Genomic DNA, 26,322 nt, shown 5'->3' with positions numbered 1-26,322 from the left:
CAGGTGTTGGGCACAAAAGAGAAACCAGAGACTGCAGCCCAGACAAGCTCTGATGCCTCAAATTCTGGTTTTAGGCTGTACTTGGAAGATGACAGAGACTGCTCTGGGTAGGGACAGTCATGGAGGACTTCCTGGAAGAACTGTAGCCTAAACGGAAGGGGAAGGTCCAAACTGAAGACACTTGCCATCTACAGTTGCAGGCACTCTGCCCCCTGGCCTCCAGCTGCCCTGAGACCACCATAGTCTGCACTACACCTGACACCCCCACCCCCACCAGCCACAGGACAGTGCCTTGGCTCGGATGCAGGGTTCCTGTTTTCAGCAAGTAGCTCAACCCATCACGCAGCCTTGCCCAGGGGCTGTGCTGTGTCCCCAGCGCACGGTGCCGTCCCATCCTCTGCCAGGAATTGCCCCCAGCAGCTCCGTGTTCTAAACGCCGGCCCAGTCCTCAAAGGCCCCAGCGTCCCGGCTTCAGAGAAGTCTGCGCCCTCTGATCCCAGATCGCCTCCAGCCGGGGCGACCTGTCTGCCGGGCTGCGTCCCAGGCAGCCTCCGTCCTGGTGTGACCTTGGCGGTGACCCTTTTCACTCCCAGGAGTGCTCCAGCTGCACAGCACACTGCGGTCACCCTGCCGTCAGCCCACTGGCCTTCTCACCCTGCAGGAACCTGCAGGAACCCTGCCTGGTTCTCAACTTGGCCAGCGCCAGGCAGGGAACCCACACACGCTGGATGACGACACACCAGCCACTTCCGGGGGCGGGGTAGTGCAGCACGCAGCCAGGTCCCAGCTCGGACGCACGTGACGGGGGAGGGAAGATCATTTCAGAGGGAGGAAATCTGGAGGGGCGGCCAGAGGGTTCTGGTGCCACGACTGGGCAGGGGGCTCTCTGAAGCCTTGGCGGCAGGAACCTTCCAGAGGGCGAATGCGCACAGAAACCGGAGGCTGCAACGTGCTTGGTGCTAAGGAGCGGCCAGAGTGAAGGGGAGGCAGAGGGGAGATGCAGTGCGGGGTGCCCCCCGCCCCCAGCTCCCGGGGTTCCGGAAGGGGGAGTAACGGGATCTACGTTCTTTTCCCCAGACTTAAAGGTTTTTATTTTTCCATCATGCATATAGAAGACAGGAACGCCCCGAGTCTGTTCTGATGGGCCAAAGCCCCCGCAGACGCATTTCTGGTTAGGAGCTGCACCGGCCAACTCAGCGGTGCCAGCTACAAGGGCACAGACGCCCGGGTTCCCCTGTGGAGGTCACCGTCCCACGACACGGCCCCAGCCACCCGGCTCCCACTGCTTCGCAGTCCAGTGTGGTGGCCACACAACTCGATGGCAACTGTGACAAGTTATGGGAGTGTCCAAACGGCATAGAAAAATGACAGTGACAGTCGTCAGTGTCTTCCACTGAAAGCAACAAGCAGGCCGGTGCGCTGCAACAGCAGGGGATGCGAGGGTCTGCCTCACGAGCAGCAACACCCCGAGCGCACGGCACCAACATCCCCCGGACAAGGGGGCCTGGCCGAAAGGGACAGCTTGCGAAGCTCAGTTATCTGCTCTTTCTCCAACTTACAGAACACAGCAGCGGGTCCGAAACATGCACCCTCCTCCCTTCGCAGCCTCTGCCACCTCCCCAGGCTGGGGAGGCAGCAGACAAGGCCTTCTGTAGGAAGGCGCCTGGGCACACAGCCAGCCAGCCCCGCAAGCCTGGTGGGGGTGGTGGCAGTCAGAGGCAACCCAGCGCAGCACCCACAGGAGCCCCCAGGGGTTTGGACCTGGCAGCGGGAGAACGGAGTCAGGGTTACAGTTCTTCTAGAAGAACAGCATCAATGAAGTGATTAACCATCATGCCCAGGGACTTCCTGGATCCCGCTCAGCTGCCATGCACTGTCCAGGCTTTGGCGAAGCAGAGGGCACTGGCAGTCTATGGCACAGGGTCTCCCTCTCTGGAGACAGACACGAAAAGGCAAATTCAACGGGAAAGTCTGTCTCCTTACCTGTCTGCAAAACATTGCTTCTTCGGGCCGGCGCCGCGGCTCACTAGGCCAATCCTCCGCCTAGCAGCACCGGCACACCGGGTTCTAGTCCCGGTCGGGGCGCCGGATTCTGTCCCGGTTGCTGTGGCCAGGGAGTGCAGTGGAGGATGGCCCAGGTGCTTGGGCCCTGCACCCCATGGGAGACCAGGAAAAGCACCTGGCTCCTGGCTCTTGCCATCAGATCAACGCGGTGCGCCGGCCGTGGCGGCCATTGGAGGGTGAACCAACGGCAAAAGGAAGACCTTTCTCTGTCTCTCTCTCTCACTGTCCACTCTGCCTGTCAAAAAAAAAAAAAAAAAAAAAAAAAAAAAAAAAAAAAAAAAAAACAACAACAAAAAACCACATTGCTTCTTCCCTTGTTTTTTTGTTTTTGAGCTGTCACTTTAAGAAAAAAAAAAAAAAAAAAAAAAGACGTGCCGTACAGAGGCCCACGACTAGAAACGTTCCTGTCTGGCACCTGCTACCTGGCCGCCTAAAAGCAGGTGGAGGCAGCAGGGGCTGGCAAAGGGCCTGGATTCTGTGCGGGCCCGAGGCTCGGGCTCCTGGGAGGGCTCCCAGTCTCGCCCTCATCTGCAGCACACATCCAGACAGGCCGGCCTGGCGGAGCTCCTGGGATCAGGGGCTCTCCTGTGTGCTGGCACCAGGTCCGCCCGCAGGAACAGGCGGTTCCTGAGGCCCTTGTTGACCCAGGGACAGGCGACAGGGCTGACAGCGGGAAAGTAATGGCCAGGCGTTGCTGGGGCTCATGGGCCAAGAGCAGGCTGGGGAGCAGGACCGGGGCAGGAAGGGCAGTGTGACCACAAAGCAAGCGCTGCACTGCCCGCTGCTTCATGCCCTTGACCTCCTGACGCCCAGCAGACGCTCCGGGTGGAGGCCTGGCCTGTGGTCCTGGGGCCACAGCATGTCCAAGCCCGCTGGCACCAGCCCCCGATACACTTATTTCATCTTGAGTGATGCCTCTCGGAGCCACAAGGCAGGGCCGCCGTGGGCACAGGTAGCACCCCTGTGACCCCCAGCAGGTCGGGGCCTCGAAGCAACAGGCCTCCAAGAGGCAGCAGTCCCCCTAGGGATGCCCTGTGGCTGCCTGTTTCAAAAGTGGCCAAGGCCACGAAGCTGCTGGCAGCACCCAAGCACGGCACTGGGTGCCTGGTGTACATGCAGAGGTGACATGTGGCATCACGTGATGCCAACAGAACACGAAGCCCACGTGGAAACAGTAGGGACTGGCCTCGCATCTCGGGGCTGAGTTCACTGCACCTCCAGGGGAGCCTGAGGGCACGGGAGAGAAAGCAGGTGGCACAGCGCCCGCTGTGGCCTGAGCGCAGGAGGCAGAGGCGGTCCCGTAAGCGCCACATCCCGGCTGACCTAGCCAGACTGGAAGCCGTAGGGCCTTGGAGGGGACTCTGCAGGCCACCTTGCCAGGCCCCGCCTGGCTCTGTGGGGCCTATCCCCCAGCAGGTAGTACTGCAGGGGGTTGGGCCACAGGTCGTCTTTGAGAATCTGGGCGACCGTGTCGGCCTCCGGGAGGCTGTGCTGTGAAAACCAGCTGAAGAAGGTCCGGACAGTGTCGCGGTTCCTGTGCACCAGGGCGGGGGGCTCCTGGCCCAGGTGCCAACGGATGCGAGTTGCGACGGACACCACCCGGCCGGAGGCTCTGCACTCATACTCCTTCACGATCACCCTATTCCGGAAGTAGGGGTTGCTCCAGAATCGGAACTTGAACTTGCAGCCTGTCCTGGCGTGCCTGAGCTCCCGCACCTCCAGATTCATCAGGTAGCAGAGCATGTCTTCATCTCGAGGGCTGATCATGGCTGACAGCTGCGGGTGGTTCAGGAAGGCTGTGACCCAGAAGCCCGGAATATTCTGGATGATGAAGCTCCTCCGGGCAAGGTGCAACCGGCGCATCCGCCCAAACCGGCGCTCCAGCCGCAGGTAGGCCCTGTCGGCCTGGGCACTGACCGCCTCCAGCTCCCACTGGATTGCCTCTAGTGGGTCCACAATGAGGCCTTCCAGGTTGAGGGGGCCTGGGCCCTCCTGTGCCTCAGCGTCCCCCTCCAGCTTCTCCTCCCCCACCAGCTTCTCCTCCCCCATCGGCTGCTTCTCCACCCGCTCCACTGCCTCCTCCACGAAGATGGCGCCCTTCCCAGTCGTCACTTCCTCGGTCTTCCCGCCGGCTCCCGCCCGAGCCCCCCTGTCCTCTGAGCCACAGCTTGCTGGGGCCTCGTTCCCCACCGTGCCGTTCCCCAGGCTGGGGGCAGAGGCGGCTTCCCGGCGCCCGGGGGCAGGAGGCGCTGTCCCGGCGCCCGCTGCGGGGTCGGGCCGCCAGCGCGCCTCCGCTTCCCTGGACCAGGCGACGGGGGCCGGGCCAGCCGCCGGGCGCGCCGCGCTCTCTAAGGCCCCCGCCCCCTCGGCCGCCATCACCTGTGGGAGTCTCGGGCCTGGAGGGGCTCGGGGCGCGAGAGCCAGACTGCGGGTTCTGCAGGAGGCGAAGCGCGGCGGCGGCGGCGGGAGGCGCGGTCTCCTCCTCCGGGCGCGCTCCGCCCCTCGCGCCCCCTCTTCCGGATGTGATTTGCTGGGGTCCCCGGGCGGAGGAGCGAACGGTGCCTAGAGGCCTGACCGAGGGGGAAGGGGTCACAACCGGGGGGGGGGGGGGGGGGGGGCGGACGGGACCGGCCACAGAGGAGTCGGCCGCCGGCGGCGGAGGCGGGGGCCGCTCAGAGCAGGCACCCAGGCTGCAGGGCCCGGCAGTCAGAATCTTCCCGCCACAGCCGCCGCCCTAGGCTGTCGCTCCTCCCGGGCCTGCGGTGGACCGGCCAGGGCCGGGGCGGCCGCACAACTGCAGCCTTGCCGAGGGTCAATTACTCGGGCGCATGCAGAGGGCTCAAGAAGCTTCCCTTGCCCAAACCGACCAGACTCGAACTGAGAGCCGCAGATACCGGCGACTGCCTGGCACAGGGAGGAAGACACGAGGTCGGAGTGGAAAGACCGAGGGCAAGGGAGGGTCTTAGACCCTGCAGACCAGGCAGCAAGTGGGCATCTGTCTGCTTACGCCCAACGCGAGATGGCGCCTCCTGGGCTGCTAGGCTGGAACCAAGTGGCCCTTGCGTTGCACTGCCCTAGGGGTTCTTCTTTGCCCAGTACCACTCATCTCACAAAAATGTGCTCTAGTCTCAAGTGCAGCGTCTGTACTTGGGAGGCTTAGACCCCCGGAAGGCCCAGCTTCTGCACACCTGTCGCCTCAGCTCCCAAACAGGAAGCCAAGGAGGACCATGCAACTAATACCCCCACCTCTCCCATCAGCTTTCTCCTGCCCAATGGGTCCAATAGCGCCCTCACTTGAGCCCCCACACCTATCCTGGGGTGTACAGTCCCTCAGGGGCAGGGTGGACTCCCCTGGGGTCCTAGCCGGAGTTCTCTTTGGTGTAAAGCCTGACCATTTTTCAAGTAAAAAGAGATGAAGGGCTGGCCTGCTGCCTTTGCACATGCAACTCTTGCAAGTGTTCCTCCAGGGGCTCTTGGACCAGGCTCCAAGCGCTCTGCACTGCTTGGCTTCAAGTCACACAAAACAGATTCAGTCGGAGGCCTTGCTGTAAGGATCTCAGCCCAAGGGTTTCAAGACCCCGGTGAGGGTCACTGTCATGAGAATGGCCGAGCAACGATGTCAGGTGAAGCCACATCAGCCTCAAGTTTGGACTCTGGCTGGGTACAGTGTGGCACTCAGGTCCTAGCTCCGCCACTAACTGTGCAACCTGGGCAGTAGGGCACCATGGTAGACATGTATCCCTTCTTGGACAACCAGGATCCATTCCTCATCCTAACAGCAACCCAGATTTCCTGAGAAACCTCTCCTCATCTCAGCCTTGTCATTGGCTTACAGTGCCTGGGCCAGGAATGGCACAGAAGTCCACCAAGGCCAATGAGACCGGAGCTATGAGTAAGGGTCCCTTTCTCCTTCCGGTCAGTGCTATGTGAGAATGACGGGTCTGGAACCAGGTAGCAAAAGCCACATTGTAGGCCCTGGGGATGGTCACAAGTGCGCAGAGGAAAACGGGAATGCTAAGGCCCTCCCTGTTTGAGGCACCGCATCACCCCGACAGCCAGACTGTGCGACACCTGACAAGCTCGCTAACAGGAAATGTCACTGTTCAAAGGCTATGTTCTTTGGGTTTCCTGACCCTTGCATCCAGAAATGCCACTTACCTCAAGAACATCCACTTACCATCTTTCATTTTGAAGAACAAAGCTCACAGCTGCCAATATGAGGGGCTGTCACTGCCTGCCCCACACCCACCACCACCTCTGGCTGCCAGCCTCCCAGGTCCGGGCTCTCGCCAACCCTTTCCCAATCAGACAGGTTCACAACTTCCAAACACATCATTCAGAAGTTTTTAATAAACAACTTCATTATAAAAACTTTTTTTTGAAAATGTAATTCTGTAAAACATTGAAAAATCTACTTTAACAAAGATATGCCCTGTGCATTTTCTAATGGCACTTATATTTTACAATTAAAAACCTTGTTTTATATAAAGCCAAAAATACTCCAAGAGGTTATTCGCTGTGTTTACAAAGTGCTAGAAGGTTTTTGTCTTGTATTTTTCTCTTTAAATAATCTGGCGTTACGGAAGAGCGGCTCCAAAGCCTTGGCCGCTGGGAGGCAGGGAGGAGAAGTGTTTCGGGAGCCCCAGTGCCGAACAGGCAGACGGAGGGGGCCGCTGGGGGCTCCGCTCAGGAAGCCAGCAGGCACTGCCGGGGCGGCGCTGGACGACACCTCCATGGAGAACACCCCTTTCCCTGGCCAGACCCTCCTCTCCAGTGCTCAAGGTCACAGCCAATTCCTTCCACAGCAGGTTCAGAGATCCAGGAGAGGCCAGGGTAGGGTCCCAGAGGAATCTGGACTTTTCTGGCCAACACCTGCCTAAGGCAAAGTTTCTTATTACATAAATATCCTTGTTAAAAAGCAAAATATTGATCCTGTACAATATAACCTGTTAAAAAAATCGTGCTTAAAAATAGCTCCTAGATAAGGAAGGTGAGTGGGGTGGAGAAAACAGCTACAAAAAGGGAAAGGGGATTTAAAGGACTACTAGGCAAAGTTTAGGGCACTGGGAGACTTTCAACTTAGGACAATATCTACGAGCAAAAAAGTAATCACACCTGCTTCCCGGATTTCCATGAACAAAATGCCATTCGTCAAGGCTGGGGGAAAAACTCATCGGGCTCCTTTCCCTGCCTCCTGCCTCCTTCAGGTGGTGCAGCAATCCTCTGAGCTGTCACCTGGGCACAGGGCCTGCCCAGCCACCGTGCAGGGTGGGAGGGACCTGCCCCTGTTCAGGACAGAAGCTGAGGGAGGCATCGGGGAAAGGGGACATCACTCCTTTTTTTCTGGTCCCTGATTGGTCTGTGCCACATGCCATGGCCCCCGTCCTGGGCAGATGCCCCTCAGGCTCTCACATCCTCAGGACGAGTACTGAAATCTGGGACTGAGTCGGATAGAGCTACTCCTATCCTTTAAACCACTGGGCCGTAAGGCTTTTTTTTTTTTTTTTTTTTTTAATATAATTTTGGGAAGGTTTAAGAAACAGCTGAGTGGCTAAGAAAAAGAAAAAAGGCGAAGGCAGACAATATTCCTCTGCACCAGCGAAGTTCACAGTGACAAGAAAAATGTTTTGTGGGTTGTGAGGGCACTGAGAGAAGAGAAAGGAGAACCAGGATGAAGGGAGACGGGAGTCAGGGAAGCAAGGAGAAAAGCCGCGAGGCGGGGCCAGGCCCGTTACAAGATCTTAAACGGCCGCTTTGTCCGTCCTGGGTTTCCCAACATCAGCGTAGCGAGAGGGGAGAATTCGGGAAAGCGGCAGGAAAGGGCAGAGGACGGATTCCTCTAACAGCCCAGGACTTTACACTCTGCAGCCAGAGGTCCCTGTGCCTCACAGACAGGGCGCAGGGAGGGCTGCTGGCTCTCGTGCAGGCTGGCCACGGAGCAGCAGCGGCAAGCCCCCGCAGGCTCTCACAGACCAGTTCCTCTAACAGGAGTCCCGACGACATGCACAGCATGCAGGAGGCTGCGTCCCCAAACAGGCGCTTTTTAAATAAACCTTAATTAGTCCCTGGGACTCAACTGAAACTAATTTTTAGAAGCAAATCGCCTAGTCTGATTCTAACTTTGCCAGACATTTTGATATCTGGTTTTGTTCTTGTGCAGGTATCCCAAGCTACCTTGCCTAAATCAAAACACACTCGTTCACTCCATCTAGCTTCCAATCAGGGGCCACGGAGCTGAACTTTAAGGCTTTCACCTCTAACAAGGGTGCTGGCCTGGGCTGCAGCAGAAGCCTGGGTCTTGGACCTGCTCAGTTCCTGACGATAAACCAAAGGGAGTACAGATAGAAGGCAGGGCCGGGGCTTTGAGGGAACGGGTGGGAGTCTGAGGCAGTTCCTTGGGAGTTTGTCCTGAAACTCGAGTGGAGAAGCCAGCAGCAGGCACCACTGACGCAAGCGCCCTGAAACTGCCAGCTGCCAAGTGCCGGAGTTAACAGTAAAGAGGTAGAAGTGTGTTTCTGAATCAGAGTGGAGGTGTCTCAAGAGGTCCCACAGTGGTGGTCCCTGAGCTGCCTCCCTTCCAGGGTGGGAAGAGCCCACGCAGAACTGAGATGAGGTGGGGATGGGATCCGGCTGGGTTCTGGCAAGGGCTGTGCCGTGTGCAGCAGGGAGCCCCACATGTCAAGAGAGAACTCATCATTTGTTGCTAGGAACCCTGCTGGGCACTGGGGGCAAAACTGAGGAGGGGGGAGCACAGGAAGGTGGTGGAGGTTCTTTGTTGGAGAACAGAGAAGCCTATGCGGTGGCTCCGAGTCCATGGGGACTGCAAAATGGAGGCGACAGGAGGGACATCGCGAATAAGAAACATGTCCGCATGGGAGACAACGATGAACCCACGGATTAGGACTCAACTCTCTGCCAACTTCTAACTTTCTGAAAACTCTTCTTCCAACAACTCCACAACTTCCTGGTAGGGGGTAGAGGGAGACAAGGAGGGGCTCAGAGCCTCTCTGCAATCCACACCGGCCTACAACCCCTCCCCCCTCCCTGTAGCATCAACAGCGCAGGATATTGGGGGGGGCGGGGAGGATGGATGTGGGCGTGCCTTCTGGTTTCCTCCCTCTCCAGTTCACAAGGAGAAGGGGCCGTGATGTACTCGAAGAAAAGCAGAATGGCAGACCTGTGAAAGCCGCTCCAATCCTCTTGCCTGTCTCCGTGGACACTGCCGAGCAGGCCGAGCAAGGCCGGGACAGACGCAGTCAGGGAAGATGGCAGAGACTGAAGCAGTCCAAAGTCAGTTTATTTCCCCACAGGGGAAAAACGTGACCTCAAGTGAAGAGAAGTCAGCAAGACCCGACTCCGCCTTGTAAACAGGACTCCAGGTTACACCAGGGACCAAACGGTTCAGGCTGGTGCCGACTGGAATGGACTTGTGGGAATGGATTCACGGTGTGTAAACAGTGTCACTGCAATCACTCTAAGGCTAACAGCGTGGCGAGGGAGGTGAGATGGTGTCTGAGGCGACTGTAAACGGTACCGTTGCTGGACAACACTGACTGAAACAGAGGTGTTGGTGCAGTAGGGCTGGGGGTCGGGAAGGAGAGAGGCCCTCTCTCTCCTGCCTGATGGCTGCAAACAGGCGATGGAGCCAAGCAACCTTCTGCAGCAGGGCCTGACCAACTTCACTGCTCTGGGGTCTGCAGGTGGGGACCAGAAGGCGGGCTTCTTGGGCTATTTCTCTTGAGGTCATCCAAGGTGAAACCCTCTGTGTCTCCAAGAGGCCTTCCCCTTCTCCAAAGAGGAGGAGGTTCTGAGGAGGAGAGGGCCAATTGTGGCTCCCGATTCAGATCAAGATTTTTTTTAAAAAGGAAACATACCTGAAGTCCTATGGTCTGAGATCGTTCCACGGGCTGGGGCTGAAGACTCTGCCTAGAATTGATCCTGGAGCCTGAACCCCCAAACCAAGTGCTCCAAACAGACACTGGAATTTTTTGTGAACTCAGCTCTGAAAGCTAAGCTGCCTTCTCAGGGGAGGTGGATGGGGTAGGTACTAAAGCTCCCTGACAGAGCCGAGTGAGCGGGGGGCCTCTGGGGGGGCTACTGGAATGCTTGGTGGAAACGAGGCAGGGTGGTGGTGCTCAGGCCAGAGGTGAAGACAGGAGGCAAGGAGTGCAGAGGCCCGAAGTTCAGGGGTCCCCCAGCTCCCGGGGAATCCTGGGGCTGAGCTTGCAAAGTGGTGAGCAGGGGCTGTGCTTCCGCCTGAGAGTAGCCCATGACCAGGCCTCCTGTGGCCCCGGGAGGGTTACACGGGGGCAGGTTGAGGGGAAGAAAGCCCAGCAGGTGGGAGAAGTCCACATTAGCAGCGCAGAGGGCCTCGGAGAGGTTGGCGGGGCTCTTGGCGAGCAGTGCTTCATCTAGGAGGGCCGCCGCCGCCGCCGCCGCCGGCTGAGGTGAGGCGGGCTGGGGCTCGGCGGACGAGAGAGACAGGCTTCCAGGAAGCTCTGCCAGAAAACTTTCCACCTCCACTTTGGGCAATTTGTCGGGCAGGTATGAGGTAGATCCAAGCTGGTATTTTGGAGGGAGCTGAGCTGGGGAAGAGATGGGTGAGGATTCCAGAGGGTAGCTCATACCCATGGGCAGCGTGTTGTGCACCAGGGAGTGTGGCACGCCCGCACTGGGCATGGTAGGGATGTGGGCGCCATACATGCCCATGGGCAACATGCCAGGGAAGGCCTTGGCCCCCATCACGTCCCGAGAGGCCATGCACAGCACGGGGCTCAGCTCTTCCTTCACGCTGACTGTGGAGCTGCAGCTGAGGAGGCCCAACATGTCCACTGGCTCCGTCTTGATCTTGAGCAGCTCCTGTGAGTGGCTCTTCTTGACATGGCGTGTCAGGTGGTCCTTGCGGCCAAACCGCTGGGCACAGTACTGGCACAGGAAATCCTTACGGCCTGTGTGCACCACCAGGTGCCGCCGCACATCCTTCCGAGTATAGAAGCGCCGGTCACAGTGGTCACAGGGGTGCTTCTTCTCCTTAGCACCACCTGCGACCCGGCGGGAGTGGGCCTTCAGGTGCTCCAGCAAGGCCTGGGTACTCTCAAAGGTCTGCAGGCACACCTTGCAGCTGAGGTCACCGCTGCTGGCAGCATGCATGGCCAGGTGGCGCCGGTAGCCCAGCTTTGTATTGTAATTCTTACCGCACTCGGAGCAGTGGAGGGCCTCTTTGTTGGGGTCGTGGGTCTGCAAGTGATTCCGCAGATGGTCCTTGCGATGAAACATCTTATCACAGTACATGCACTGGTGGGGTTTCTGGGCCGAGTGGGTGGCCATGTGCCTATGGACAGGACAGAAGGGGAGAAAACAGCAGAGGAGGCGGCATCACAAGGGCTGACTGCACACTCAGGGTGTCCGTCAAAAGGGCAGAGAGCAACGGAACACGTGCCGGCTGCACTCCAGAGCTGTCCTGCCCACTGGCGGAACCACAGATGTACTGCTGGTCCCTGCAGGAAGTCTGGATGAGCCAGAAGTCAGAAACAATCCGACCATCCACTCTATCACTAGGGAATTTGTTCTGTAATTATGGAAAAGGACCCAATTTCCCAAAAATTGAGTCAGCTTTCTACTTGTAAGTACCTATAGGGAATAAGCTCCTAAAATACAGTGTAAATGGAAAAAGCACGGAGGTATATGTAGAATGGTGCTCTCTAGGTAGAAAAAAAGGGGGAAAATACGTATTTCCTTACTTGTATATACTTAAAGCATTTGTGGAAGGATGTATGAGTACAAGAAACTGGCATCACTGATTGCCTGTGGGGGGGAATTAGACAGCTTATCGATGGATGACTTATCACAGTTTTTTCTGTACACCTTTTGATACTGTATGAATTTTGAATTATGCAAATGCATTTCCTTTGCAAAAATCACATTTGAAATAATGCAACAAAGGGAAAACAAAATATATCTACATTTCCTGATCTGCAATGAGCTCTCATGATACCTAAGTCTACATGAAAATAGGACACTCCATAAAACATGTAACAAGATCCCCTTTGAAAAAAAGGAAGGGAAGGGGCCGGTGCTGTGGCATAGCAGGGAAAGCCACCGCCCACAGTGCCAGCATCCCATAGTGCACTGGTTTGAGTCCCAGCTGCTCCACTTCCAATCCAGCTCTCTGGTTCCTGGCTTCAGATCCGCACAGCTCCAGCCCTTGCAGCCAATTGGGGAGCGAACTAGCGGATGGAAGCCTCTCTCTCTGCCTCTCCTTCTCTTTCTGTGTAACTCTGCCTTTCAAATGAATAAATAAATCTTTAAGAAAAAAAAAAAAAAAAAAGAGGAGAATACAGGTTTGGAAGCCCCTGGCTGCCTGGGGAGAGGAAGAGCAGCTGCCCCGTGTGAGGACATTTCCCCTGCCCTGCCGCCACGCCCTCTAGCAGCGCCCCAGGGAATGTTCACCAGCACAGCACCTCAGTGTCCCTGGGCTTCCCTGCTTCCGTCTAGTTGGAAAGCAGCAATCCACAGCTCCACAGTATACTCAGGATCAACTTACCAAGACGTCAGGAGCCCATGATTTGCTAGGCCTTGCGTGCGCTGTTCTCTGGCGGAGGCTGAGGCCCAGGGCAGTGCCACTTACCAGTCAGTATGTGGCAGAGGCCAGATTTAAGCACAGACCTGCTGGAAACCTGCGTCATTTTGCTCGCTCTGGTATAGCACCCAGTGATCTCTTCCCAGGGGGAGTCACACACATCCACTCTCCTCACGCTCCAGCCTGGGTGGGCTGCTACCAACCTCCTGTGACGTAACTGACACAGTAATGGTAACAGGGGAGAGGGAGGTGCTGCGAGCTCCAGTCCGTTTCCCTCCTCTTCAGGGAGGAAACGAAGACCCAAGAGTGACCCACGTGGAGATCACGTGGAGAACTGTGGGTCCTGGCCTAGGACCCTTTCTGCAGCCTCTCAGGGGCACTCAGACCATCACTCAGAAAGTGACTGAGTGGTCGTAAGAAACAGGAGCACGCAGAGAACCCAAGTGTTCTGAGGACCACAGCACTTCATGAGGGCAGTCCTGGCTACCACACTACCCTGCTGCCTGTTTTAGTTCCTTCCTATCAACTGTTTCCCAGATGAGGAACTGAGGCTTTCTGTGGTCATCCTGTTCACGCTCCAGTATTAGAACAGTACACCCAAGGGGGGCTAGTCTGTCTGGCTCCCTACTCCGTCTCTAGCAGCGAGTCCTGTGCCTGGGACAGCAGGAGCTCAGGAAGTAACAGATGGGTAACTGAATGGCTGCCTGCATGATGGTCCATCAGCCCAATCTGACTTGTAAAGCGCAAGTTTATGGAACGGCAAGGAAAAATCAAAATTGTTTTCAACCAGGCTTGCCCTCCTGACCGAAACTTCCGTATAACAGGGCTTTTAGATTCTATTTCACTTTAAGTAGCAGTTCTTGGGCTTCCAAGTTTCAGAAAAGCAGCTGGCTCGGAGGGCAGCAAGGACTCCAAAGAGACAGCAGTCAACATGTGAACGGCAGGCTGATTCCAGAGAAGCACTGCACAACCTAAGCAGCTATGGGATCTGGGCTAAGTCACATGCCTGCACTGAGTCTACTTCAACGTCTACAGACTGGCCCAGATGCTCCCCTCTCCTTCTGAAGTTCTACACCGGTTCATAACTTCTGGCTAAGATTCTGACCACTGGCTGATAGGCATGGGGAAAAAGCAGGATTTAAAAAAATGTTCAGGGGCTGGTGCTCTGCTGTAGCAGGTAAAGCCACTGTCCGGTGCCGGCATCCCATAAGGCACTAGTTTGAGACCCAGCTGTTCCACTTCCAATCCAGCTCTCTGCTGTGGCCTGGGAAAGCAGAAGATGGCCCAAGTCCTTGGGCCCCTGAACCCACGTGGGAGACCTGGAAGAAGCTCCAGGCTCCTGGCTTTGGATCAGCCCAGCTCCATCAGCTGCAGCCATTTGGGGAGTGAACCAGTGGATGGAAGACTTCTCTTTCTCTCTCTCTCTGTCTCTGTATAATTCTGCCTTTCAAAAAAAGAAAAAAAAAAAAGGTTCAGTCTAGTCTGTTCATGGCTGACCTATCCTGTATGCATCCAATTCCAATATCCAAATCAAAAATGTGATCTTGACTGTCTAGTAAGTGACTTCAACTGGTTGGTGGTCAGACCCATGGGACAAATTAAACTCCAAAGCTCGCTCTGGCTTTATCCTCTGGGAACTTGAGGGCAGGAAGAGAGAAGAGAGAAGAGAATATCACCTACCTATACAGCTTGTACTTGGAGGCAAAAGCCTTGCCACAGTGTAGCTGAGGGCAGCTATATGGTCTCTGCTCTGGATGCGGGAGGCTGTGCGGTCTCAGCTTCTCCCCACTTGAGAAGGGTGTCCCCGAGATTTCACATTGGCACTTCACTTGACTCTCCGCCTCCCGGCCCCGAGGCCTGGGAACTAGTTTCCAGCCCACTTCCTCCTCCTGCTTTGCATCTTGAATCCAGGGGGGGACACTGGTGAAAAATGTGGTCATGGCAAGGCTAAGGGCGAAGGGCCATCTTATTCAGAAAGCCTCCCCATCAGCTCTACACGAGCCCTGCTCCGTCACGGCCTTCGACGCAGCCTTCAGAAAGCAATCTCTTCACCTGAAACATCAGAACACCTGGCATTAGGGCGCCCAAGCCAGAACACGGGCTGTGGAGGCAGCCATCCCACTCCAACCCCAGCCTTTTCACTTGGAAACTGTGTGATTCCCAGCCAGTTTCTCCTCTGAGCAGTTTCCTCATTTCTGTAACGGCAGAATGTTCTCCGCAATGACAGGATGTCTTGAAAACTAAAGAACTGCGCAGGCCGGCGCTGCGGCTCACTAGGCTAATCCTCCGCCTGCGGCGCCGGCACACCAGGTTCTAGTCCCGGTCAGGGCGCCGGATTCTGTCCCGGCTGCCCCTCTTTCAGGCCAGCTCTCTGCTGTGGCCAGGGAGTGCAGTGGAGGATGGCCCAAGTGCTTGGGCCCTGCACCCCATGGGAGACCAGGAGAAGCACCTGGCTCCTGGCTTTGGATCAGCGCGTTGCGCCGGCTGTGGCGGCCATTAGAGGGCGAACCAATGGCAAAGGAAGACCTTTCTCTCTGTCCACTCTGCCTGTCAAAAAAAAAAAAAAAAAAAAAAAAAAACACACACAAACAACTGCACAGTGGTAACTGTCATCACTATGCCACCGAGGTGGATAATAAGATCATCTGAGGAACTAACATTCCTAAGACGCCAAACTCTCTCCTAACTCCACTTTTACATCCTTTCCTTTAAACCAAGAGATAGCAGTTCCTCCTCCTCCTTTTTCCACCTCCCACTCATCTACGGTCTTCCGTTCATCCACCACTTTCCACAATTTTCTTCTTCATGGAGGTGCTAAGGAGCCATAAAATGCCCAAAAGGCCTCAGAGGATGAAGGCGGCAGCTTTACTCCAGGAATTTAAACCTGGAAAGCCAGCCCCTGAGCCAGATGTCTTCTTAACAGGTCAGTATCAGGAGGTTTGCCTGAGGAGGCAACTAGACAGCATTTTCCCATCCTGACCTCCACTGCCTGCCTGGGTCTCTGGGCTCAGACCATGTTTCTTCAGCAAAGCGCATCCAATATTCCAACGTGCTAAATGGGCCCTCCTACAGACCCACAGGGCACATTTTGAGCAGGTAACATACTCGCATTACTATCAAGTCACTTGCATTTCCCTATACTTAACATCTAGAAATCTTTTTTTTTTTTTAAATGGATACATCAGCCACTGCATGTAAGCTGAATCTCAGGAGCTAACGTGTGCCTGGGAAGTTCTGCTTTAAAATGGGTTCGTAGCCTTCTCAAAGAGGGAACCAAGTCTTCAAGTCGGATCCCTTTTCTTGTTGGAAAGAAATGTAGTGCAAAGGGAAGAGGATTGGAACATGGGTGACCCAACTCAGAGAAAGAGGACGGGAGTTGCTGTACTCAGACCAGAACAGACCCCACTCACACTCACAAGCTCACCACAGACTACCAACCACAATGCAACCTGCTACGTCAGGGGGATTCCCTTTGAAGCGTTCATGCCAGAATTTGCTCATGAGGCTTCTCCAAGTGAAGTGAGCAAAGGGGTGTGTGGGGCTTGTCCACGACAGTCTGCGGAGGGCTCCGACTGCACAAACGGGCTATGGGCCCCAGAGCGCTTGCTCAGCTCATTAGCACCTGCTGCCTCCAGTGACCATTCATCCAACAGACCAGCCGTGAGATGATGGATCAGCGGGTTCATGCCCCAGAGAGCTTTGCTCATCACTAACATGAGCTACGTCCTGTTCAGGAACCATTCCTCTTGTTGAAGAAACACTGCACTGTAATATGACAAACATGTCCCCATCACGAGTGGAGATTTGCCTAGAAAGGTCTGCACAAAGGTGGCTGCGCTCTGCATGAATCACACGCTGGGGAGGAGAGGTTCACCCTGAAGACCGGGCCCACTCCAGCCTCCCAGCGACTGGGGCACATCTGCCTGCTCCGCTGGCCACCTCAGGGGCCTCTGCCGTCTGGCTTTCATTGTTGAAGTTCCCTCCTTCACACGGGTGGAATTACCTGTTTATAATACCAGCAATTACTATGCACCTTGGAATCGGGTAGAGTGAGCCCGAGCGTGTATAGTGTGGAGCTTGGAAAGAATTTCCTCTACCTTCGAAGTCAAATCCTACACCCCCTTTGTACCTGAAAGTGTACCTGAGTCTCTCCAAAGTTGGGAATGGTAGCCACAGGGAAGCGAGTTACATCGCTCTGGCTGACTTGAGAGGGGGCCTGGCCCTGGAAATCCCACACAAACTCAGAAAGAGCAGAGCACAGCCCCCACCTCCCACACGGCCACTTCATCTGTTCTCCTGAGCGAGCACAAACAAGACGCAGCAGTTTAGCAGGCTGCTACTGAAAGCGTGAGTAATGGGCTTCTAGGAACAAGGCTGGTGGCGGCGGCGAAGCGCTCACGAGGTTGTACAGCTGGAAGCAAAGGCGGCAGGCGGCAGCCACGTGTTCCCCTCCATCTACCTGAACAGGGTTATGGCTTTCAGATGCAAAGAGCCGACACTCTGATCCTACTCCTCCACGCTTTTAAAAAGGCACAACAAAGTGCTTACCAACTGCTACCAGTCGGCTGATGGAGAACCAACACTGCTAGAGTTACCCAGAGCCCTTCTGGGGCTCCGGTCTCTCCTTTTAACATTCCTGGGCTTGGCTCACATAATCAGAAGTCCTGTTTCTTCAGACTTCTTCCTCGACAAAACTGTGAAAGAATTCTACTTCTCTTTCAAAGCTGCTCTTCTGGTCTCACACTCTAACCTTAACCACCACAAAGAAGCTGCCAGAACCTGTTCCCGTAAAACAAACACAATCCCTCCCTCCCAGCTACTGGTAGAACTCGGTATATTTTCAGCCTAAGATTCTTTCTGGCATCGGATCTGAAAGGCAAGCTAGCATGCGAAGAACCTTGGACTTGCTATCAGAAAAGCTGTCCGTCTCTGGCTGTGAAACCACGGTCAGCTACTTTACTTCTCTGAACCGCGCTTTCCTCCATTTCTACGACACAGATTGAGCCTTCTTACCTGTAAGAGTCTTAGGATTAAACAGTACTCTTGAAAGTGACATGTGTGTGCTGAGGCCAGCTGCCGCTTTCTGTTTAAGGTGACTTCCCAGGCCGCGGGGGTCCCCTTCCCAGTGCGGACTCAGAATGCAGCCTTCCCCTTTTTCCTCGCACCAAATCCTGGGCACCCCCCTCCCCCCAGCATCTCCTGGGCTACAGTGCTCCCTTGCACAGCCAGCGCCTCACCACACCTTTATTATCCCCTCTTCTATTTCTAAGGCTCCCTGCCCCAAGTAGGAATGCTGCCTAAAGACCATATGGCCTTCTCTGGAAGCTGGGACGGCCATACTGCTCCCCAGGCTGTGTCCTCCGCCGCATGCCATGATGCCTGCTGCCCTCTGATGAAACTAGTTTTTATGGTGTTACATCATCTCTATAGAAACTGCGTTCTTTCTCCATTATTAGCCTGTTTCCTCATCTGTAAAGCTAAAAATACTTACCTCACAGGCCTGTTTTAAGGATTATTTTAGTCAGGTATGCAAAAGTCTCGCATAGGGCTCGGCCTGCTGGAAGTGCCCAACAAAAGAGAGCTATTAGCTTTGCCTTTGTATGGAGTTGCGTGTCCCCACCTGCTGCTGCTACACACAAATTCTCCCAACTTCCCCCCAAAATACTCTCCAGCCAGCCTCCCTGCAGCAAGGAAAGGGTTAATCTCTGGGCGGTCTTAACTAGAGACCCGCAGAGGATTACCAGCTCACTCCAGCGGCCGCCCTAAAATAGCTTTTATCCTCCCTGCCCAGGAGCTCCTTGGGGATCTGAGGACAGTCCAACACCTGCTGAGGAGGACACACACCCAGAACTTCCCTTGGGGTGCACAGAATCCTCCCTTAAGCAGAACCTAAAATAGCAACTGGAAAATTATAAATAGACTTAAAGAAAAAAACCAAGTCCCGACCGGAGCACCAGAAACAAATCGAAAGAGAAGGAAGAAGGGAGTGGGCACAGCCGCCCCCTCACCCAGCCACGCTCGCTCACACACACACACACTCCAGGGTGGTGGGAGACTTAAATTACAGGGAGGCTGCAGTCTCAATGACTTGCATCACTCCAAGAAACATCAAATGGGATTACCAGGCGCTGCATTTACTCCCAGGCCGAGCGCTCTCAGTGGAGATGGGCCCTCTTTGCAGTTTCTTTGATCCACTATTTCCTCAGATTCCGGCTGTCTTCCTGCTCCCGGGGAGGCCCTGAGCAAATGGCTGGAACTCACCACAGCCCCATATTCCACAGAGGTAAAAACGGGTTTCCACAGCGCTCCCCACCCTCTCCCCAAATCTGGTGGCCTCCTCTAGGGAGGGGAGGGTTAGACACCCAAGGCCAGCCTCTAGCACAGTCCCAGGCTGACAGGTGGAAAAACACACAAGCCAGGAGACAGGCTACACTGGCGGTGAGGGCACCAACTCTCCCTACCCCCCCACCCCCCTCACCCCCCACCCCCGGCCAGGTCTCTTCCTCATCAAACTCCGCGGGCCACAACAGGGACTGGATTTGCAGGAGCCCGGCTGTTACACTCCCCCCAAGACTAGGAGAGACACGAGTGCATTCCGGGAGGATCTGGAGGAGGACCTCAGGGGTGGGAAGCAAGGGCAAGTATGGTAAGAAGGCACGAGCAAGTTCTCCGGGTCTCTGAGGGGCCCTCCGAAGAGTCCGGGAAGTTTTCGGGTTGGAGGGCTCCGAGGATTGCACACAGTTAGAAATCAAGTCTCTGAATTTTAAGAGGGTCTCCAAACCGTCGGGGATGGAGGCTGTCTCAAGTCCGGGGGTGAGATCCCTGAGCAGGGTAGGGCTTATTTGGGTTCTTCACACTCAGGTCCTGCAGGGAAGCCTCAAAGGGGGTTACGTAAGTCTGGAAAACCAAACAGGGTAAAAAGCGGACTATTCGGAGCAGGAAAGGGGGCATAACGTGGGTCTGAGTAGGCGTGTCCGAGGGAGGGAGCAGGTGCAGCTTATCTGCGTCCCCCAGACCCGAGTTCCCGGTAAGGTCAGCAGCACGTTATCTGGGTCTCCAGGGAGCCTGGGGGTCGCGAGTGGGGGACCCTCAGGGCTGCGACTCCAGGTATCGGAAGAGAAGGGGTCAGTGAGGCTCCTTCGGGGCCCCCAGACACAGGTATCAGGTCCCGGGAGAGTTTTCGTCACCCTGGGGCCTATCTGGGGCCGGGCTGGCGCAGAGACGGCCCCCGGTCGGTGGTGTGAGCGACCGCGCCGAGGGGCCCGAGTTGAGGGGCGCCGCCGCTCCGGGTGCCGGGCGCGCGGGCGCAGCGAGACGGCCTCCCGCCCCGCTCCCCGCCGTCCCCCGGGGCCCTCGCCGGCACTCACCGCGCTCGGGGCCCCGCGCTGCGGGCCGGGCCGCGCTCGGGCTCCGCCAGGCCCGCTCAGGCCCCGGTAGTGGCGGCGGCCGGGCCATTGTGCGGTGCATTGTGGGAGCCGCGCGAGCGGGCGCTCGGGCCGTGGAGGGGGCGGTGCCGCGGGATCTCTATGGTCCCGCCCGCCCGCGGGCTAGAGCGGCCGGGGCGGCGCGCGGGCGGCGCGCGGGGGCCGCCGGGAGCGGGGCGGACACTAGCGCCCCAGCTTTCTTCCCCGCCTCCACGGCGCTGCGCGCTCGGGCTCGGAGCCGACATGGGCGCCGCCGCGTGGGCACTGCCGCCCCTGGCGCTGCGAGTGTCTCTGCTGCTGCTGCTTCTGCCGCTCCCCGGGCTGCCCGCGGGCTCCTGGGACCCGGCCGGTTACCTGCTCTACTGCCCCTGCATGGGTAAGGCCTCCTGAGCCCTCTCCTCAAGTGGAGAAACTGAGGCTGGGAGTGGAGAAGCCACGCGGAGACACCGTGACAGGTCCAGGAGAGAACCCCAGAGCGGGACAAAGCCTGCTCTTCCCCTTTCTGCCCAAGTGTGAGAGCCCCGGGGGCCGCCGTGGCCAGCCTTGCATTTGACAGATGAGAAAACAGACTGGAGAGGTTGCGCGACTCGCCCAAGGTCTAAGTCAGCCTGGAGTCCGGGGTTTGGAGCTTAGCGGGGCCGCGCGTGATGTCACCGGGCCACGCTGGCGGCAGGCTTCTCCTTCGTGCGACAGATACTTATAGGGCCCTCCTGTCTGTGCAGGGAGTGCGGTGGTGAATAAAATAAACCCCTCTCGGTTGGGGAAGACAGACAATAAAAGATGTAAAAAGTAAGGAATTAATCGGTTTCTTAGGAGATGATGAATGCTAGGGGAAACAGGTAAAGGAGACTCTAGGGACCATTTGAGGGGCGCAGTTTGAATGGCCTGGTGGGTCACTACTGTGAAAGCCGTCACTTCTTACAGCCCTCCGAAAGCTTCCAGAGCGCTGGCCCTGGCCGTCTAGGCTCTGCGCGGTTTGACCCCGGTGGGTCATCCCCACAACTCCCTTCTGGCAGATCCTGCCGCTGCCGCCACAAGCCAGACTTGCCTCTGTTCCACCCCTCGCCCACACCGAGGTCCTTGTGCCCTTCCCCCTTCCTGGAACAGCCGGCCACCTCTCCTTCCATCCAGCGGGCCCCGGGCTGAATGTCACCAGAAAGGACTGCACTGGCCTCCACCCAAGTGATCCGGTCCCTGGCTGCCCCATCACCGGAGCTTTTCACGTCAGGCAGCGATCAACATGTATCACTATGTATTTGCTGTCATGGTGTGTGTGTGGGGGGGGGGGTCCTCCCCCACTGGCTGGTGGATACCTGAGGGCAGAGACCTGGTCCTTGCTGCTCATTCCTTAGCAGAGAGCCTGGCCCCTCGCAGCCTCTCAGTAGCATTCACAGTGGAAGGGACGGATGCCATGCTGGGGATGACAAAATCAGTGAGGGTCCTCTCTCCTGAGCATCCACAGGTTGAGGAAATGGCCAGAACGGAGGCCAGGACTGAGGAAGGACCTCTGAGGAGGAGTGAGGAGCTTGAAGTGGGAGGCAGAGGAGGGGGAGTGAGTGGTGCTCCTCATGCAGGGAGTGGAGATGCAGGTGCAGGGCACTCCTTACTGAGTGAGCAGAACAAAGGCAGGGGCGGGCATAGGAGATGTGGAGCCTCCTGGGGAAAAGCAAGGGTCAGAAGAGGCTAGGCGGAAGGAGCAGGGCCTGGAAGGCCTTGGGCATCCGGCCAGCAATCCAGACTTGCTCTCATGCTGCCGTGTCCCCTGTCCGCGTCCTGGTCCTCCTCCACCCATGGGTCCACACGCAGGAGCCCTCCATGCTAGCGCCCTCACTGCCCCAGGCCTCACCTCACCTGCAATGTACCGTTTCCAGGGCGCTTTGGGAACCAGGCTGATCACTTCTTGGGCTCCCTGGCATTTGCCAAGCTGCTGAACCGCACTTTGGCTGTCCCCCCCTGGATTGAGTACCAACACCACAAGCCTCCCTTCACCAATGTGAGTACTTCCCCCTGTTCACCCTGCCTGACCCTGACTCTGCCTCCGGCTCCCTTGAGCTTGTCCTACCCCCATCCAGAACTACTCTCTCTAGAATAGCAATGGCGGTCCTTCATCCAGCACCGTCGAGTGCCTGCACTGTTGTGAGCACGGCATGAGGATTAGCCGACTCCTCCCTGTCACATCCCTGTGAGGTTAGGTAACTCGTCCAAGGCCATGCAGCATGTGGATACTACATGCTGGAATTCAAGTCCTTGTCTGTCTAATTCCAGATCATGTAGCTTCAACCCGAAACCTCTGCTTCCAGTCCTGACTTGTTTGTCTCAGTCATTCCATTGATCCTCACACAATGGGAGCTATAATTGATTTCAAAGGAAAAACTAAGGCACAAGTTAGTTAATAACATGTTCAAGACCACAAACCCAGGGGCAGGCATTGTGGCACAGTGGGTTAAGCTGCCACCTGCATCGCCAGCCTCCCATTTAAGTGCCAGTTCAAGTCCCAGCTGCTCCACTTTAGAGCCAGCTACCTGCTAATCTACCCAGGAAAGCAGCAGAAGATGGCCCAAGTGCTTGGGCCCTTGCCACCCAAGTTGGAGACTGGGATGGAGTTCCAGGTTCATGGCTTCAGTCTCATCCAGCCATTTGGGAGACTGAACCAGCGCATATAAGTTCTGTCTTTGTCTCTCCTCTGTTTCTGCAACTACCTTTTAAATAATTTTGTTTTAAGATTTATTTATTTATTTGAAAGGCAGAGTTACAGAGAGGCAGAGGCAGAGACAGAGAGAGGTCTTCCATGTGCTGGTTCTCTCCCCAGTTGATGGCAATGGCCAGAGCTGTGTTGATCCGAAGCCAGGAGCCAGGAACTTCTTCCAGGTCTCTCATGTGGGTGCAGGGGCCCAATGATTCGGGCCATCTTCTACTGCTTTCCTAGGCCATAGCAGAGAGCTGGATCGGAAGTGGGGCAGCCAGGACTCGAACCAGTGCCCGTGTGGGATGTCAGCACTGCAGGTGGTTCCTTTACCTGTTACGCCACAGGGCTGGCCCCTTAAATAAATGTTCAAAAAAAAAAAAATTCCCACAAACCCAGCAGTCTGGCTCCAGTGACACCTCTTCCCATGAGGGCTGGCATGGTGATGCTTAGTGTCCTCTGATTCCTTGTGGTTTTTTGTGTCTTCTAAGGATCCCGTGTCCATCTTCATTCATATTGTATTCCCAAGGACCTGGCAATAGGAACTCAGTATTTCGTTAATTAACAAATACTTTTAAAGACATCAGAAATTATACTTAATATGTACAAAACAGTTCATTTTCTTTTTTAGATTTTATTTATTTATTTGAGAGGCAGAGTTACAGACAGAGGGAGAGACAGAGAGAAAGGTCTTCCACCTGCTGGTTTACTCCCCAAACGGCTACAACGGCTGGAGCTGGGTCTATCCAAAGTTAGCAGCTAGAAGCTTCCTCTGGGTCTTCCACATGAGTGCAGGGGCCCAGGCACTTGGACTGTCTACTGCTACCTTCCCAGGCTACAGAGAGCTTGGTCAAAAGAGGAGCACCCAGGACATGAACCGCATCCATATGGGATACCGGCGCTGCATGCAGAGGCTTAGCCTATTATGCCACTGCGCCAGCCCCACATTTTCATTCTTAACAGTCTTTTCTCTGCATCAGTTTTAGTTTTTCCTTTGCCTGCCTGTATTGAGAGAGGTTGTTAACAGAGGTTAGAAGCCAGAGTACCTGAGCTCAGCCTAAACACTTAGTAGTTTCTGTGGCCTGGGCCAGGTACTTGACCTCTTTGTGTCATAGTTTGCTCATCTGTGAAATGGGCTGGCATGAATTGTTCCTCTCTCCTATGGTGAGTATTGAATGCTGTGTATGTTGTCGTATTCATCTTAGCATCAGTTAATCAGTGTGGCAAGCCTGGGTCACAGGAAATGCTCAGTCACTGGCAGCCATCAGTGTCCGGGCTTTTTTTTTTTCCATCTTTTTTTTTTTTTTTTTAAGATTTATTTATTTATTCAAAATAGAGAGAGAGAGATCTTCTATCTGCTGGTTTACTCCCCAGTTGGCTGTGATGGCCAGGGCTGGAATGGGCCAGGCTGAAGCCAGGAGCGTCACTGGGGTCTCCCATGGGGATGGCAGGAGCCCAAGCACTTGGACTGTCTTCTGCTGCTTTCCCAGGCCCATTAACAGGGAGCTAGATGGAAAGTGGAGCAGCTGGAACACGAACCAGTGCCCATATGGAATGCTGGCACTGCAGGCAGTGGCTTATTCTGCTGTGGCACAAGGCTGGCCCCTGCACTCACTGTTTTATTTTAGCAATGCCCATCTGTCTCCCTCTGACTAGTTTGCTATCTGTCTCCTTGCCTCCAATGCCAAATGTCTTTCTGAGTCTTCATTTCTTGCTTTCTATGGGTTACTCAACCTGCCCCAATTGGGCTCCTCCCTAACTGTGGCCATTCTGGCTGAGGTCATTGAGGACCTCAGAATTGCTAAATCCAGGGATCATTTCTTAGTCTTTATCTCCCCTGACCTCCCAGTGGCTCCTGGCCTGTGGTTTCCCTCTTTCCTGAACTTCTCTGCTCCCCAGGCTTCCATAGTAGCACCTGTGCCAGCCACAGCCCTGAGCCGGAGCATTTCCTCTTTGCATTCTCGTGTGGGCTCCTCTCTCCACCCACTGTTTAGATGTTGCTGTGTCCCCTCTCTCTGCTTGTTAGCTCTGTGCCCTCTGTGAGCCATCTCGATTCTGTTTGCCTGGACTTCATAAGTAAACTAGAGATGGTTATTTTCCTAGCTCTTAGGAGCTTAAGCAGGGTCAGGCCTGGTTAGTACTGGGGTGGGAGAATTAGAGGAGCAGTGCATGTCAAATGGTAAGTGCAGCGCCTGGCACTAAATCATCGCTCAATAAATATGAGTTGCTATTATTGCCATCACTTGCTGTGCTATAAATTTCTGTTGACTCTTGTTATTCTTCCCCATGACTGCTCAAATCTATCTGAGGCCCACACTCCCTCTGACCACGGGCCTGGGTTTCTGACTCCTAGACCCTTGAGTCTAATGTATGTCCCACAGATATCTCAAATTCACAAAGCCAGAACTGAACTTGACACTTTCCCCTCTGACCTGTGTCCCTGCCTGGATTCCTAGCCTTAGCCTATTCCATGTCCCTTCAGCAGGGTACCAAGCCCGTAACCTAGAGGTCATCCTAAATGCCTTCCTTCACACACACGTTCAGCCCCCGGACCCTTGGCTTTGCCACCCTTTGCATCCTCTACCTGTCCCTGCCTCCCCAGCTCGTGTGCACAAGTTGGAGGTGCCTGTGAATGCATGTTGAAAGTGTAAGTTAGACTGGCACTGTGGTGCAGGAGGCTAAGCCTCTGCCTGCAGTGCTGGATCCCATATGGGTGCTGGTTCAAGTCCCCTCTGCTCTGATCCAGCTCCTTGCTAATGGCCTGGGAAAGCAGGCTCAGTGCTTGGGCCCCTGCACCCACATGGGAGACTCGGAAGAAACTCCTGGGTTCAAATTGGGCCAGTTTCGGCTGTTGCAGCCATTTGGGGAGTGAACCAGCAGAAAGAAGGCCTCTTTCTCTGTCTCTCCCTCTCTCTGTCTATAACTCTGCCTCTCAAATAAATAAATAAATAAATCTTAAAAAACAGTGTGTATGTGAACAAATAAAAAGATCTTTGCTGTGGCCTTCTAATTCCTCTCTCTTCTGATCTTACCATCAATATAAGTCTCTTTTTTGCTACCAAAGTGATCTTTCAAACAAGGCAAGTCTCATCTAATTTCTGCTTAAAATCCTTCATTAAAAACACCCCATTGCTAATAGTAAAGATGCCAAAGTCTATTCATTGGCATGCCAATAGCTCATGCAGGAAGGGTGCACTATTTAAATTAGCTAGAAAAATTATATTCTTAGGTTCCCATACCCCCAAATTTATAGGTTGACAGTGCACAATTGCACATTCACACAGCACACACATAAAGGCTCCAAGAAGTCCTACATTAAAGAAATCAGCTTGAAACAGCTTTCCCCAGGCTGTTTAACCCTGGAGACTTTTTATTACAGAACTCTTTGTCTACCCAGATGAGTGGGACATGTGTGGGAAACCCTGACCTGTAGAATAAAGTCCAGCTTCTATTTTTTATTCTGTGCTTTTTTTTTTTTTTTTTTTTTTGGACAGGCAGAGTTAGACAGAGAGAGAGAGACAGAGAGAAAGGTCTTCCTTTTCCATTGGTTCACCCCCCAAATGGCCACTATG

General features: G+C 55.3%; 3 protein-coding genes across 10 annotated transcripts in view; 1 reads left to right on the top strand and 2 right to left on the bottom strand.

Annotated features, from left to right (window-relative positions):
* Positions 1-1,067: 1,067 nt before the first annotated feature.
* LOC100343456 (putative testis-specific Y-encoded-like protein 3) lies at positions 1,068-4,637 on the bottom strand. The gene has a single exon (XM_051845132.2). It carries the CDS (start codon positions 4,438-4,440, stop codon positions 3,388-3,390), a length of 1,053 nt encoding a protein of 350 aa, XP_051701092.1. The 5' UTR covers positions 4,441-4,637; the 3' UTR covers positions 1,068-3,387.
* Positions 4,638-6,385: 1,748 nt separating this feature from the next.
* On the bottom strand, positions 6,386-20,166 carry PLAGL2 (PLAG1 like zinc finger 2). 5 transcript variants are annotated; one of them, XM_051845131.2, is made up of 4 exons: positions 20,011-20,143; positions 18,135-18,200; positions 14,324-14,695; positions 6,386-11,395 (listed from the first exon to the last, which is right to left on the bottom strand). In XM_051845131.2, the coding sequence occupies exons 3-4, from the start codon at positions 14,581-14,583 to the stop codon at positions 10,159-10,161; spliced, it is 1,497 nt and encodes a 498-aa protein (XP_051701091.1). In that variant the 5' UTR covers positions 14,584-14,695; positions 18,135-18,200; positions 20,011-20,143; the 3' UTR covers positions 6,386-10,158. The 5 variants fall into 5 exon arrangements, with proteins under 5 accessions (XP_051701091.1, XP_069908063.1, XP_051701089.1 ...); XM_070051962.1 differs by lacking the exon at positions 18,135-18,200 and adding an exon at positions 12,608-12,729 and having other exon boundaries at positions 20,011-20,140; XM_051845129.2 differs by lacking the exon at positions 20,011-20,143 and adding an exon at positions 18,766-19,098.
* A 56-nt stretch (positions 20,167-20,222) lies between these two features.
* KIF3B (kinesin family member 3B) overlaps positions 20,223-26,322 on the top strand; it is a 95,806-nt gene continuing 89,706 nt past the window's right edge. For 2 of the 4 annotated variants that reach the window (XM_051845120.2, XM_051845121.2), the window contains exons 1-2: positions 20,223-20,443; positions 21,939-22,060. In XM_051845120.2, coding sequence (XP_051701080.1) covers positions 20,311-20,443; positions 21,939-22,060 — 255 coding nt within the window. In that variant the 5' untranslated portion in view covers positions 20,223-20,310. The remainder of the gene's footprint in view (positions 20,444-21,938; positions 22,061-26,322) is intronic. The other 2 variants (XM_051845122.2, XM_051845118.2) reach the window with 2 other exon arrangements.

The sequence above is a fragment of the Oryctolagus cuniculus genome, chromosome 11 (genome assembly GCF_964237555.1).
Source record: "Oryctolagus cuniculus chromosome 11, mOryCun1.1, whole genome shotgun sequence".
Lineage (NCBI taxonomy): Eukaryota > Metazoa > Chordata > Mammalia > Lagomorpha > Leporidae > Oryctolagus > Oryctolagus cuniculus.
This window is presented reverse-complemented; position numbering and strand designations above follow the sequence as displayed.

What these genes read in the sequence shown, in the direction of transcription:
- LOC100343456 (XM_051845132.2), bottom strand. Translation starts at nt 4,440, where the DNA reads ATGGCGGCCGAGGGGGCGGGGGCCTTAGAGAGCGCGGCGCGCCCGGCG.
- PLAGL2 (XM_051845128.2), bottom strand. Translation starts at nt 14,583, where the DNA reads ATGACCACATTTTTCACCAGTGTCCCCCCCTGGATTCAAGATGCAAAG. An exon ending in TCCAAGTACAAGCTGTATAG is followed by an intron (nt 11,396 to 14,323) that starts GTAGGTGATATT and finishes TCCTGTCCATAG; the next exon opens with GCACATGGCCACCCACTCGG.